The sequence below is a fragment of the Ammodytes marinus genome, assembly GCF_949987685.1.
Source record: "Ammodytes marinus genome assembly, chromosome: 6".
NCBI lineage: Eukaryota > Metazoa > Chordata > Actinopteri > Uranoscopiformes > Ammodytidae > Ammodytes > Ammodytes marinus.
In genome coordinates, this window is record NC_137235.1 from 4,849,920 (window position 1) to 4,865,699 (window position 15,780).

The 15,780-nt window shown below is 38.7% G+C and overlaps 2 protein-coding genes across 2 annotated transcripts in view; one reads left to right on the forward strand and one right to left on the reverse strand.

Annotated features, from left to right (window-relative positions):
• Window positions 1-470: 470 nt before the first annotated feature.
• Window positions 471-8,367, reverse strand: ppm1kb (protein phosphatase, Mg2+/Mn2+ dependent 1Kb). Its single transcript, XM_080029008.1, has 7 exons — window positions 8,244-8,367; window positions 6,842-7,346; window positions 6,563-6,663; window positions 4,223-4,388; window positions 3,641-3,785; window positions 2,985-3,119; window positions 471-2,604 (listed from the first exon to the last, which is right to left on the reverse strand). Exons 2-7 carry the CDS (start codon window positions 7,312-7,314, stop codon window positions 2,473-2,475), a joined length of 1,152 nt encoding a protein of 383 aa, XP_079885134.1. The 5' UTR covers window positions 7,315-7,346; window positions 8,244-8,367; the 3' UTR covers window positions 471-2,472.
• A 2,018-nt stretch (window positions 8,368-10,385) lies between these two features.
• The window catches only part of herc3 (HECT and RLD domain containing E3 ubiquitin protein ligase 3), a 35,932-nt gene continuing 30,537 nt past the window's right edge, over window positions 10,386-15,780 (forward strand). The window contains exons 1-4 of the mRNA XM_080029570.1: window positions 10,386-10,448; window positions 12,711-13,072; window positions 14,939-15,098; window positions 15,623-15,699. Of these exons, the coding sequence (XP_079885696.1) occupies window positions 12,850-13,072; window positions 14,939-15,098; window positions 15,623-15,699 (460 nt within the window). The 5' untranslated portion in view covers window positions 10,386-10,448; window positions 12,711-12,849. The remainder of the gene's footprint in view (window positions 10,449-12,710; window positions 13,073-14,938; window positions 15,099-15,622; window positions 15,700-15,780) is intronic.

Genomic DNA, 15,780 nt, shown 5'->3' on the forward strand with positions numbered 1-15,780 from the left:
GTAGCTAACTTCTATGGGTGAATGTGCCGCTGATCTTTTTTAATGTAGGCTATACTACATGTCTGTTAGCTCAACAAGCTAATTGGCTTATTAGCTGCCTACTGTTATGTTACCATTATCAAGATGAAAAATAATGTAGGCTACTTTCACTGCGAACAATATTCACATTGATTTTTAGAAGGGAAAAAAGATTAATTCTTATGTTAATTGTAAAATGATATCTCTGATAACTTCTCTTACCTAAATTGTTTGCTAACTAATATTTAACTAGCCTAAATAAGAGTAGCCACGTGATGCTGTTGTCTCACCAATCATATCATCATAATCATGTGAACTGAACGTGAGCCAAATTGTTAGCACCATTTTACTGTATCAGGTCAGGTGTTTATGTTTGTTAAAAGGAAAGCTACCTGTTATGGTAGTTTCACAGATTCCCTGAAAAAAATAAACAATACACAACAGACACAATATAGACTTGAACAGTCATTTATTTTTGAATCATTTTGAATTGAAGTGCCACAAAAATACATTACAGAGTTCTTGTCACATTTAGGTCCCAGATACAGGCCCACAGCTACAATGATTATAGTTGAAAGGCAGTGAAACAAAACACAGTAAATAAAAACTGAACATGCTGTGATATTAGACATCTTTGACAGACAGAAGAGGCTTGTATTGTTTGGAGGACGTCAAGGTTTTTACTCAAAATAATGTGAATGATAGGAAATAAACTGTAAATTAACAAAACAATTATTAATGTAAATGAAAAATCTTAGTCCCACAACAGATAAGAGCAAATGCTGATAAATATGACGTGTTGCTTTAGTCGAACTTTATCAAAACAAACACACACAATTAACGAAAGATCAACATCCAACACAAAACTGTAGTCGATTTAATGGATTAAAGCTGGGGTATATGATTTGGGGAGAAAATAGCAGTTGGGATATAGATTCGAATCCAAATACCTCACCGCTCGACTTGTTCTCTTTGGTCCCTCCCCTATGGTCCCTCCCTGACATGCTCTACACACCAACAACATTGTGCCAAAGTGAATGGACAGTCCCAACAGCCAATAAGAACAGAGAATCGGAGCCTCACTCTGATTGGTCAAAGTGTACAGCTCATGGTAACTTTGACCAATAAGAAATCATATACCCCAGCTTTAAGTCTGACTTATACGATCACATCCACTCACATTAGGTCAGCCAGGGCAACTTACACGGATAAAATACTCCTATTCCCCAACAGGGTTTGATTGTATTCATAAGTTATGGAGGGCATGTCAAGCAAACATTCACAGCGTCATACATGGCTCTTGGCTGAACAAGTATTTAGTGCTTCATTACGTGTGCTTTGCTCTTTCTGAATTACATAAAAGTGGTGTAAATAAAAAACATATATATTGATTGTAGCCTAGTGACAGTCAAACTGATGTAACTTTACACAACAAAGAGGTTAGGATCCTGCGTGACAGATATTCCCTCATTAAACCGTTCATTATTAAATCCAACAGATAACTAGTTTTTCCAAAATATACATAAATAGAATTATTTACAAAACATAAACTGTACATTTCCGTACCCTGAACACATCTTAGCGTCCCGACGAGATCTGTTTTAAATCAGTACATACTGTATATGAACACCTATACAAGCTTGAGCAATGTTTACGTCGCAAGAAATATGAATATCTCAGCTGCTCCATTTACACTTATTCACAAGCTCACAAAAACATTCAGGGATTTCTCTTCATTTGTTCCAAGCCGTCACGTGTGTGCAATTGGGCATCAATGCTTTTCAATGGTGCTTTAGGAAGTGTTATAAGAACCGGGAAACGCTTATTGGTTTGGGGAAGTCAGAACAAAAACATTTCAAAACTGAAATTGTTTTTATCTCTGTAAAGTCTTATTTAGATGGACAGGTTGAAAAGGAACGTTTTATGTACATTTACCAGGATGTCGATTTTCTTTTCTAATACAAGGGTTCAATTAATTCCAATCAAATGACAAATTAAATGACGAACGCAATTCAACCAAGTTCAGTTAACCTTAGAAATAAAATATATGTGTAAATTTGGGCTTTATGAAACAGCTAAAACGATAAGAATTATCTGAGTAGCAGACGGTCGGTAATATTAGTCTTAAAATCCTTTAAAACATTTTGGAGAGTGAATCTGTCATCATGAATCCCTTTGTGTCATTCAAGCACTTCTCAGCTTTGAGCACCTATTAGGCATTTGGCTTTCAAGTAGATAAAACTTTGAATAAAGAGGATTTATTCATTAAGTGCATATGCTAAATGTACTGCCTCTTACCCAACAGAGATCAATAAATACCATGCTACTCTAAATAACAAGTTGTTCCGCTAAAGTGTTACTGTTTCCACTCTTTATAATGTCTCCCTAAGAGCACCGTTGTTCGATCGTATTGCACACATTAATTGGGTCCGTAGACCACATCCTCATATCCGGCTACGCCCAGCGCCCACTGGGCACAAAGTTTCTGCTGAAGGAGAAACTGGCGTCAGAGCCTTCGTGTTTGCCCCACGCTCCAAACGGAATCACGATGATTGTGCTGTTGTCCTCTGAGCCGTACTGCAGAGCCTGAGAGAGGAGAGGACCAGAAACCAAAACACATTGATACCTAATATGACCTTTTTCTATATTTTTTATTTTTTGACCTGTTTCTATGTATTAACAATGGAACCATCCAGACTTTGGGACATACAGCAAATAGTTTTTTTTTTGTGTGGACTACATACATTACCAACATACAATTAACAGTGCAACAGTAATATAACATACCATTTGGTAACTGTCAACAAATCTAGAATCATATTGCTTCATTCTGCCTTTCACTACTTTGTCTTACTGATTAAGATACATCTGTAATTGGTTATGAATGATGAATGAATACTATTACTTGTTAACGTACACTGTATTGTTTATGCACCATGAATCTATTAAAAGTATTAACGTCTCACCTGGTCAGATATTCTGTGCGCTGCCTCCTTGGGGTCGTGGCACTGGTTGATGACATCACAGATCTCCTGGCTGTTCATAATGAAGTTCACGCCGTCTGTGGTGAGCGCCAGGAACGAGTCGTGGGCATGGTGCAACTGAAGAAAGGGTTAAAGCAATATTTAGAAACATGTCTAACTTTTTCAAAAACTATTAGCATGAAGCAATTATTACTGTTCATTTTAATAGGAGATTATAGGAGGTCGATCTGTGTCGACCTTGAAATCCTAAAATAACATTAAAATATGAAGTGTGTGCACTACATTTTTTTGTTTCAAGTTTGTGTTGCAAATATGCTGTTGTAGATTCATTTTCCTTGAAAGAGAAGCTGAGTTTGTCTCTGTATCATCCCTTATTTATTCTTTTTATTCTCTTCCTCAATGTCTTTTTATCCTAGCACCTATTAATTGTTTGTTTTGTTGTGTGTATATATGAGTATGTGTATTTACCTTTTTGTATATGTGTTTTTTTTTTTATTGGTATATGTATTTATTTGATTGTACTTGCTCATATGTATTTTGTTAAATCATTGTTTTTAAAGGTGCTATATAAATAAAATATATTATATTATTATTATATTATTACTAAAAGAAAACACCAAATCGTTTCCTAAACCTACCGATATCCTCTTGGTCTCTGGCTCTGAAATGACCCCCATGTTCTTCAGGTCAAAGTCTCCGATGCTGCGCGTCATGGCCAACCTGCCGTTAACGTTTGGCTGTCCCAGACTGTTCCACGTGATGAAACCTCCACTTTTCTTAACCCTGAAGGAAGGTGCAGAGGGAGAGACGTACACAAAGAATGACCTCAGTTCAGAGAGAGAATACATTTTTTAAATCATATAATATAACAGTAACAATATCGTTCTCATTTAAGGTGATGTCATTAGAGGGAGAAAAGTATTGAAGCTAGCGAAAGTGTAGCGAAAAAAAAAGTAGCAAAACTATTTATGTCACTCTTTGTTTCCACACTGGTGTTTAAGTGTTCTGGCTGACAACAGTTTTGCTCTGCTTAATAATGGGTGAAGTTTTTTGGGGGAATTATGTGCTGTTCTAATAAGAAATATCCTAACCCTAAAGGTGGCATAACAACCCTGCAAATGCAGCCCTATTAAAAAACTAAAATTTTACACTCATCTTATGGAGGTTTTCTGCTGATGTACTAAAGTGACAAATGTGCAAGACTGTTAACACATGTGTACCTCTCTTTCTCGTCCTTCCTATTGGGCGTGTGGTCCACAGTGAGTTTGAGAGGTTTGCCTTTACGGCAGAGCATGGCGCGGCTGTCCCCCACACTGCCCACCACCAGCTCTATGCCGTCTCTCAGCAGGGCCACGGTGGCGGTGGTTCCTGCATTGTTCCCTGGTTCTACAGAGAGAGAAGAGGAAACATCATCAGAGGTGGAACATGCAGTAAAAGTCAGTAGAAAAAGTCACACTGTTCACAACAAGCACATGGTGTTTCTCACACTCTCACAGCTACACACTCAAACATGGACACAAGGGTGGGGGAATAATCAATGGATCTAGAGAGTACACAGTAAACAAAAGAGGAGCCAGTCACACATGCAGGTCAAACTGTATGAGCAGAGTTGAGGTCCAGAGTTTACTGTAAGGCTAACACTAAACATAATATTAACTGATAAACACGTATCAGTTTCCAGTATGTATGGATTAAAAAAGAAACACATTAACTCATATAAAAAATAAACTTCCTGAGAGGGATGCTTTATTTTACATGCATTTAATACAAACTAAAAATTCCCCACTAATCTGTCATCAGGAAAGTGATTTCAAATTGATTTACTTTGTACTTTGTTAAGATTATTTGATGCAACTATTACTAATGTAAGCGAACAGTAATATATTTTTTCAACAGACAATGTTATATGTCCGGCAGAGTTTGTTTTAGCAGCAGATATTTACATATGCATATAAAACACTTAACCTAAGTTTCATTTTAAGCTAGCGGCAGTTACTACGGGGTTTCCCGGCCGCGTGAGTTTTAGCAGGGGAAAAAAGATCGCTGCTTGTCTGTGTTGACTTTTTGAATGCAGCTGTGTGATTTATATGTGTAGTTAAGCGTTCGTTTCCTTTATTTTGTAGAGTGGAGAGAGATTTTGTGGACTGTGTGTGACGCCCGTGTTTTTCTGTCTCCTCTAAAAGGTGTGTGACATGTGTTTTTGACATTTCTTATAGTGTAAAACGGAATAAAAGATGACACATTTGATAAAACCGCATCATTATACACTTTATCTGCTGACATTTGTATACCTCTTTGAATTACAACTTTCTCTCTTCAAAGAAATACATGAGTTGATTAACTGGAGTTTTTGAACTACATGTTTTTTATAGTTTTGCCTAATTTGCTTATTAATCAAACATGCTGCATCTCATGGACTTGATCGGACACTGACGACATACAAACATTTCATCAAGTCATACAAACTTGTCAAACGGGAGCTCACAAGAAGCTTTGCATACACTTGGTTGGAAAAGAGGAGAAAGGGAAGAGAGAGAGAGAGAGCGTTAGAGAGAGGAGTGAGAGAAAGATAGGGAACCTTCCAGTAGTCCACGATTTAGGACCCGCTGGACTCTCCTTCAATATCTAGCCTCTCGTCATCCACATTGGTGCCAAGGGCCTCCAGCTCTTAGCTGGGTCAGCAGCTGCCGTAGATAACATGCACACACACACACACAGGCATATTTTGACAATTCACACAGCGTGGCCCATCTATGGCCACATAACAGGTATACTAACTTTGATGTCAAAAAACAACCTTAACCTTAATCATTATGCTGTTTGAGTAAAGTGAAGCTAATGGAACCAAGACTTTGTATAGGACAAGGGCAAACATGTTTTAAGGAGAACAATGCATTAATTTGTTGGAGCGTTGCTCAAATGACACCTAACATCGATTTCAATGCCTGTGGTAAACAATATACTATCAGCCGGCAAATTAAAGGAAAAACAACAACGTGTCAAGTAAAGTATTAGGCCACTGCAAGCCCTATGTACATCTTCAATTCTTATCTGCATTGACTCTTAAAGTGTCATGACCTCTACTGGCAGACATGTGCAGTAGGCCGTTCTCTCTAAAAGGTTCCTTACTAGGTTGAGATCTGGTGACTGCTAAGACCGTAACATAAGATTGACCTCATTTTCCTACTCTTCCAAATCCATTTAGTGCCCCCTTGTGCCCTGTATGGAAAGATCCACATTAGTTTGTTAACAAGTGTACTCTGGATTTTCCTTTAATTTGTCGCCTTTCCTGTATGTGTAGATGCAGTACTGGAAGCAGTGAAGCACACTTGTGTTTGCTCTACTTGTAGCAAGGTTTGTTGTTCATCAATTATTGAGTAACTTTGGGTTAAATGACAGACCTCTGGCCAAAAGTGCAGGGCCATGTCAGTTGGGAAATCCAAGGTTTCAAAGCCTAAGTAGAATAAGTTAGTTAAGTCTGGACCAGAGAAGAGAAAACAGTGTCATTACATAAACATATACACAGAATAGCTATGTACATGTAATGTGAAAGAACCTACCATTTGGAGTGAAGTGCAAGCTCCTTGCAAGAGCTTTGTCTACTTCGAGGAAGGCCTTTGTTATAACTAGTTCCAGATTGGACTCCTTTTCCACTAGGTCCCTGAAACAACAACCAAAAGACAACATTAGTTGGAATATTAGCTGCAAAAAAAACTTTTTCTTTGCAATCACTGACATTTTCAGACAATAAAACTGGTAATAAAACTGATAACTAAAACAGTCAATTTAAAATCCTATGACAATAACATTGATAACAGCTTATTTAAGGATGTCCTTACTTGATATATTTCTCCATGTATTTCTCACAGAAGTCGGCTGCTCCTGGCCCGCCGTGCCCATCAAACACAGCAAAGTACAGGATGTTTTCTGTCATTTGGGACATTTGGAAGCGGTCCTCATTCTCCTTGCGTTGCCCGATGAGCGAGGCACAGCCCACCTTGGACAGGCTGACTTTGGGAATGGGTTTGCCGTAGCGAATGCTGGAAGGCAGCAAGATGGGCTCATCGATGCGATTGTCCCAGATGCCAAAGGAGTCCCAGGTGGTGGGTTTGCCGCTGCTGTCAGGGTCAAAGCGTGTGTTGCTGTGCAGTTTGCCTGAAGGAGTGCTGATTGGTCTCCTGCTGATAGCGAACTGTAGGCGGCCGTCCTGGGGGAATGTGAGTGGGATTAAGGCCGTGTGCGAAAGCCTAGTGCGACCCATACGAGGAACACCGCGCCCTGCCAGACGCCAGGCGAGACAGGCCGCTGACATCACCAACACCGGATGCAGAGGTGGAGGGGTTTCTGTCAACAACAAGAACAAACAATTATTAATACCGAATTCTAATGCACATTACAAAAAATTATCATGTTTCTTCAGTATACTAGGATCTCTAAAATATTGCAGCTTTAGCCAAACAAGCCCCAGGCATTTGTTTTAAAATGTATCGTCAAACTACACATCAAAGCAACAGCTAACTGCAGCAGCCCCCAAAAATCACGTTTAAAACACATTTTAATACACAAAAAATTTGAATGAGAAAAAAGGGCGTGATTACAACCTTCAATTATTTCCACATTATTTGAGTTTATAACACATATATAACCCAAACTCTGTGTTAATGGTGGAAAACAAGCAATGCGTGTGTATAAACTCCTCAAAATTCTAATTACATTATTATTCAATTACATTATTTTTATTCGAAACTGGTCTGAATACAATTTTGACAGCATCGGGCAATAATGACGCACTTATAATATACCACTGGCACTTTGTATCCAACACGATTCACAAAAATGTGGCACTCGCGTAACATGAAGATATGTTTGCATAAAGTAACGTAAATATCAACCCTACAAATGAATGACGCAACTCTTGCCATTCATAACACAAGCCTAACAATAAACCCGTAAGCCGATCATGTAAACACAGTTGTCACATGGGGTGTGTCCTTGCTTCAGCTGCATTACTCAAATAACCTTAAACAAGATGCACTTATTTCCGTCACGAAAAACAACTGGACTAATTCAGTTAGCGACTTTTCCATTCATTAGCATTTAACGCCTAGCTTCATAACGATAGCTACCTTTAGCTGCCCGACTAGCTAGGTGGCTAGCATTAGCTAGAAGTGAGCAGTGTGTCCAACATTACCGACCCTACGACCTTGACATTTTAATTGAGTTTTAGCTTAGAAGCCATACCTATGCAGTTTCAGATTTAACAGTACGCCTAAATCCTCTGCTTGGTTCTTGAAAGTGGAGACCAACGACTCGTCTCTCGTGCCTGATCCTGAATCTACTCAATGTTATCAAACACGGCCTGTGTGTCCAATCAGAATGCTAGAAACACGTACACCCCTCCGACGCCCCCTCTACGTGATTGGTCGAACAAATTGCTAGTGACAGCTGCATGAACCAATCAATAATCAGTAAGGCGTCCTTGAGCCAATCAGAGACGAATTCGATATTGGAGGAGTATGTAACGTCAGTAGGTGCCATGTAAGTATCAGGTAACTAAGTATTGTACTTTTACCAATTTAATTTTATTTCCAGTAATTAATTAATTATTTTTTCTCTTTACCAGCTTGAGTATTTGAAGTAGGCCTATTTGCATTGAATATTGTATATTGTTGTTTTTGTTTCTCGACATCATTGGAAATGAGGGTCACCCCTCAATGATATCTCGAGTATATATAAAGGATCAATAAATAAATAAAAATAAAAGTATATTTGCCTACAACGTAGGTATAAAATATTACATCTATTTATTTCTCCATCAACACTATTATGTTCTTCTTTGTGTATCTGTTATTTTGTCAAATATTATAATTCACTACAATGTATGGAAAAAGAATGAATAACGTCCAGAAAACTTTATATCAAAATATTGCCTTTTTTTTAGCTTGTTTTGTCATTCCACCATAGGCCTACATATAATGTTTTCCTCCTTATTGTATACAAAAAAAATGTTTTTAGGCTGGCATGGCACATTCACCTCTGAATTCCTCTTTGACCAGTGTGCACTTATTTGTTTTTTCAATTATGTCATTTGTTTCACTCATTGGAATGTAATAATCCTCCAAAACGTATTGATTATCTTCACATAGTTCTCAGAAGAGCAAAAGTTTCCTCACCATGTCAATGTTTAAAGTAATGTAATGTTATATCATCTTGATTTATGAAGCATATTTCAACACAGCGCAGAGAGAAAAAAATACAAAAGTGTTATTTAAATAAATATATTATCAAATGTCTTAAAGGGACACTGTGTAACATTTTAAGTAATTTATTAACTTAAAGGTGCAGTGTCTAATATGACATCATCAAGAAAGTTCTAGAAAGTTCTAGAATGCAACGCTCCCTGGGTAACCCCACCCCTTTTGAATAATAACAGAAGCTACAGTGGCCTTCAAGGACAAGAACGATTCTAGATTATAAACCTGATGACATTCCAACTATGACGCTTCCAACATGGCGGCGCCAAGGCCTTGGTCCAAGGTATGGAGAAATATGGACATATATGAGACCCTTTCTAAGGAAAATAAATAAATAATAATAAAAAAAATTCAGCTATTATGCACTAAATTAAACGTACTTATGGATACTATAATTATTTTCTACAAAGTCTGCTAGGAAATAAAACCCCAAATTCTACACACTGCAGGTTTAATAGTGTTTTCCAAATGCCAAGTTCTTGCAAGTCTGCTTTAGGTGGGCCCATTGTCCCACTGTCTGTGTCACCTATATATCTCCACAAGGTGCATGTCACTCTGATAATTTAACCATTCATTAACCTGAGCAAACCTCACAGCATTGTAAAACTGTTAAACGCCTATAGCTGCAAAATAATAATTAACCAACCAACACGCCAAGTGCAACACCGTAACACAGTAATTCAACATCAATTTTTGACTTGTACTAGACTTGAGTGTTTCCCTTTTATGACATGAGAGAACAGCACACTTACTTCACACTGTTGACAGGTGTATATAGATCAAACAAAGTCAGTTAACCCCCATGTTGAGTCACCATTCTGAAATAGCTGCTATCAAAACAAAGTGTGTCATACGAGCAGGATAGAAAGGTTTGCAAGGGGACATGTAGTGTGTGTGTGTGTGTGTGTGTGTGTGTGTGTGTGTGTGTGTGTGTGTGCGTGTGTGTGTGTGCGTGTGTGTGTGTGTGTGTGTGTGCGTGCGCGTGTGTGTGTGAATTGATATCAATAATCCTCTAGTCATGTAATGTAATGGATGACAGAATTGCTGTAACACCTGCACTTCCTGATGTTTCGACCAATCACAGCCTTCCTGCCGTTAAGGTTCGGTGACGTAGCCGCGGTGGCACTTCCTAGTTTGTTTCCTGAGCTGATCCGAGACCCAAGACGCCCAAATTCAGCGTGCATCTGCCCAGGTAAAAACCCTTTTATAATTTGCTACGTACCAGCTGTATTATAATACCGTTTTACATGTAATCTAGACATCGGTTAAATTAGGTATTTCTGCTATTTGTCGTTGTTTTTTAGCGACAGGATTGACAGTCAGCGATGCTATAGCTTTGCTTTGCTAAGGTTAATGAGCTAATTATTAACTATAACAGATCGCGTGGGTCTGTTTTAGCTACGTTAGTGAGCTGTTTAACCAGGTAATGACAGGGCAGATATGTAGCTACAGCCTCAACACTGAGTCAGTCATGTGCACATATGGCAGAGGGAGACTCACTCCGTGGCCACTCCTCTTTACTTCTTCTCCCCAACAATATCAAGCTAACGTGACCTATAACACATGAGATGAAGCTGGATCATTAATTTAAAAGGTCCAGACCACAGCTAAACAACATAGGTGAATACTGCAATGGATGCTAATGTCAGAGTTCCTAGCCTGATTCATTACAGATTAGATGCAGATAGATTCTTAGTCTTAAAAGGCATTGGATAACTTAATCTAAAAATAGAGCCCTAATTGGTATGCCCATATCTTAAATCAATCTTTCAAACGTCTCAACGCTATTTAAAATCTCCAAAAATAATTGGAAGCATGGCATGATCCTATGGATATAAAAGTGATCAAATTGTGTTCAGATATGTGGTGTTGCTGTGGTTGTCCTTGGTATGAATTTATTGAGTGTCACCCCCTACCTCTACGTGTCTTATTTTGTGTTCAAATTGTATCTCTCAGTGTTTGTTATGATGTTCCGTGCCCGTTGGTTTACTACCCTCGCTCAGTAACGTGCCTGCATTGCATGTGGATTGACAGTAAGGCAGGACATGCTCGGAGCTGCTTAAACCAGGATTACACTGACAGGGTTTATTTAAACACACTGGCTGTTCCTTTATCATACCGCTCACTCACGCCCACACATAATCTCAGCCTCACTTCATTCTTTATTCTTTTTAACAATGGATTTATTGACTATTCCTTAAACACAGGGTAGTTTACAGTAGAAGGCATATAAAGAAATATCAAAGGCGAAAGTATAAAAGCAGAAATATAAAAAATATAAAACAAAACCAGTGAAAAATCCCATTTATTGAGTCCCTCCTAACCATAGACAAGGACCATAATGCAGGTAATGGTATCAGCAGAAAATAAAAATGGGTTTTACACATTATTTCAAACAGTGTCTTAACACTCACAAGAAGACTAAATCAGATATCATTTTGTTGTCCGTCCGTATCAACTCCAGACTGTGAATCATTACACAGGCGGCTTTGTCATAAAGGGGTTTCTTCCAAGATTAAACATAATCTTCTCTGAACCCATATACATGGAAAGTTCCTTTTTAGCCACATGGATAAAGAGGGAGGATCTTTGCTCCATTCTTAAACCTGCAGTGTGGAGAATTTTGGGTTTTATTTCCTAGCAGATTTTGTAGAAAATAATTATAATATCCATAAATACGTTTAATTTAGTGCATAGCTATTATGCACTAAATTAAACGTATTTATGGATATTATAATTATTTTTTATTTTTTTAGAATTATTATTTTTTTCCTTTAGAAAGGGTCTCATATATGTCCATATTTCTCCATACTTTGGACCAAGGCCTTGTCATTGCCATTTTGGAAGTGTCATAGTTGGAATGTCATCAGGTAAATTGTTTAAAATTTAGAATTGTTCTTGTCCTTGAAGGCCACCGTCGCTTCTGTTATTATGCAAAAGGGGTGGGGTTACCCTGGGAGCGTTGCATTCTAGAACTTTCTAGAACTTACTTGATGATGTCATATTACACACTGCACCTTTAAAAGAACCAGTATATTTCACACGTGGATCACAGTAATCTGAAGAAGGCAAGGCAACTTTATTGTTTTGTATAGCACATTTCATACACAAAGGCACCTCAAAGTGCTTTACAGATTTTCAATAATACATCAATCAAACAACAAAGCATACAGTTAAAAAAAAACAAGGGGGCGCCCTTAGCTCAGTTGGTAGGGCGTCCCCCTCATGGGCCTCGGCCAGCAGCGGACCCGGGTTTGATTCCAGCCCGTGGTCGTTCTCTGCATGTCACTCCCCTCTCTGCCCCATTTCAACTCTGTCTCTACTGAGTCTACACTATCAATGAAGCATAAAAATGCCCAAAAAAGTCTTTAAAAAAAAAAAAAACGATATAGGCCTAGAGAAAGATAAAAGATTGATTGATATCATAATAACTTAATTTTTCTTCTTCTTTTAGGGTTGGAATTAACATGAAGAGGAGAAAGCGAGGCTGCTCTCAAGCCTGAATATTTCTTAGTCTTCCTCCATCCGTCCTTCTCTCTCTCTCCACCTCTTCATATATCAGTTCTCATCCCCCTCTCCGCCCCGTCTCCACCATGCTGTGTTGGGGCAATGCACGGGATGGACAGTTGGGTATTGGTGTGGAGAGGAACCCCATGTCTGAGCCCAGGAACTGTCAGTTATTCAGCGGGCGAGGATTGAAAGAGGTCGTCTGTGGAGGACAACACTCCCTCTTCCTGTTGCATGATGGGAGTGTGTACACATGTGGTTCTAACAGCTGTGGACAGCTGGGCCAGGACAAGACAGGGACTTCCCCAGGTAAGGTGACATTTGGTTAGTTAGGTCAAATTTTTGTTTGTTGCAACACACTGCAGCACTGCTTTCTGTAGAGGTGTGTGTGGAAAGTCATCATCCATTTAAAGGTTCAGTGTGTAGAATGTATTAGCATTTCTCAGAACAGTGGAATATAATACGTTTGAATATTCATAAGTATGTTTTAATTACTGTATAATCGCTTTTTGAGCCCTTTATATCTACATGGGAGCAGGGGGTGCCGCCATGTTGCACAGCCATGTTTCTACGGTAGCACAGAACAGACAAATTTAATGTCCTTGCGCCTTATTATATATAGTGGGCGTCCTGGGGAAATGCACCTGTTGGAAGACCAAGAAGAAGTATTAAAGAATAAATAACTAAATACATCTTCACCTCATCACTTGATATTGTGGAAAGACTTGAGGCAGGACTAGATGTAGCCATCTTTAGTAACCAGCTTCTTGTCCTTGAAGGCCACCGTAGCTTCTGTAAATTCGCTCAAAGGGAGGGGTTAGCAAGGGAGTGTTGCTATCTAGAATCTCACCACTAGAATCAGCTAAATACTCTGATATTCCACACTGTACCTTTAACACTTCACAATAAAGGATTTAGTTGTATTTTACATATGATGTGTTTAAATTCACAGCAAACTGGGCACATTATTTGTGTGTATACAAGTATGTTCTAAAAATGCCTCCATTTCTGAGATGTCGCAACTTGCCACGATGCTGTTCCTAGGACATCGTCTATAAAACACTCTCACATCTTGAGAAGTGATAGTGAAAGACTGTGGTGTGTCCTTGCTAGTGTCTGCGTAGAGAATTTTGTGTGGTGTGTTACTTTGTTTTGGCCTGTGGGTGAAGCTATAACAACAATGAACAAATGAAACAAAAGAATTCCCTGGAACCTGAGCAAATATAGATAGACCTGTTTAACACAAGGTTCCTGCATTCCAACAATGAAAAATAAAACTAGCTGGAACGTTTGTAGGATGGGAACTTCCTGGATGATATCACACAGTAAAAGCACTGACTTCATTTTTATAATGTTTAGGTATGTAGGCCTTCGTCAGGAAGGTTTAGTTACTTGAATAATAGCTTTTTAATAACATAATGCTCTTATTCAGTGTTTTATGCGCTCTAATGAAACCGCAGTATCAGTTTTATTTTGTATTTCGTTTTCCAAGCGACTGTAGCATGTCTAAACCAGCTTAACTTTCCCATGAACTGCACATTATCTGATCAACACAGTTATTGTTTGTATTGTCAATGTTTTTGGACTATTTTTGTCGTACCTGTATCTAATGTCATTTGAGCCTGCCCTAAAGATGTATTTGTGTCATTTGTGACGGACAAAGTTTTATCTTATCTTAATTCAAAGAGAAAGTCACTTCTTTGAGCGATCCAAAAGGTTGGATCAAATGCTAATGCTAAATGCCTTCCATGGGTTGGGTCAATGAAAGCGTAAGGGAGGCATTCCGTTTTAACAATAACAATAAATACCTCTGTCTGTTTTACTTTCTAAATCAAAACACTACGACAATCACAGGACAGGCTAGTTTCAACATACGTTGTAGCTTGAAAATAAGTATTAACAAAAGTACCTAGCCCCCCTGGCCTGCACTCTCAAATCAAATCAGTTTTATTTGTATAGCCCAATATCACAAATAGACATTTTCCTCAGTAGGCTTCACATTCTGTACAGTATGACACCCTCTGCCCTTAGACCCTTAAGCTTGGCCGAGAAAAAAACTCACAGTAAAAAAACCTTTTAACGGGAAAAAAATTGACATCTCTACCTACTTTTCTCTTTTTAATCATGAACTTGCCTCCATTTAACCAGCTCTCCTCTCCACCTCTCTCTCCACAGAGCTGGTAGGAGCTCTGGACACTCAGAAGATCACCATGGTTTCCTGCGGCCGGGCCCACTGCATGGCGGTGAACGAGCAGGGCCAGGTGTTTGCGTGGGGAGCCTGTGAAGGAGGACAGCTCGGCCTGGGGAACACAGAGACCGCTGTTAGGATCCCAAGGTGACTGATAGCACGCTGTAGAGGAATTAATACATTTAGCCTGACAGGACAATAAAAGAAACAGGCTACAAGAAATAAATGACTTTTAAATGGGTATTACGGAGGGGTAAGGGCACTCGGGTTGCGGGCAGTCAACACAGACGACAGGGTTCAGCTTTTAGGGTCGAAAGCACAGAACATAACCATGCTATGAGGTATTCTTTACTAAATAAATAGGAATCATTTATTAATTTATTTACCTTCTCGGATGCAGTGAATTGCCTTCTGTTTGATAGTGAAACATGTTATTGCCTGTTATGACAAGGCATTTCAGTGAAGCTCAGAGACAAGTCTGAACTTGAGCTGTTTCCATTTTTAGCATTAAACGAAACCGCTCGAAAACTGATGAAAAGTACTAAACATGGGTCTAACTGTATTATGTGGATTACTAGCAATGTGTCTAGAGTAGCCAATGAGTAGCCTGGTCAGACATGTATTTATTTAAATGATAAACTAATTATTTAGTATTTTCTTTTTTCTTCTAGGTTGGTCAAGAGGCTGTGTGACCATCAGATTTCTCAAGTAATGTGTGGGAATCAGCACTGCATTGCACTCACTAGAGGTGGGATATATCTTCATACAACAACACTGTCATATCTTCTATCCATCTACTGTATGTCCTAATTTAAAGGCATAAGCTCTA

Excerpts from the sequence above, each read along its gene's own strand:
- ppm1kb (XM_080029008.1), bottom strand. The coding sequence starts at position 7,314 with ATGTCAGCGGCCTGTCTCGCCTGGCGTCTGGCAGGGCGCGGTGTTCCT. Across the intron at positions 6,664-6,841 it reads TACATGGAGAAATATATCAA|GGACCTAGTGGAAAAGGAGT; the intron begins GTAAGGACATCC and ends TTGTTGTTTCAG. Across the intron at positions 3,786-4,222 it reads AGGAAGGACGAGAAAGAGAG|GGTTAAGAAAAGTGGAGGTT; the intron begins GTACACATGTGT and ends ACCTTCCTTCAG.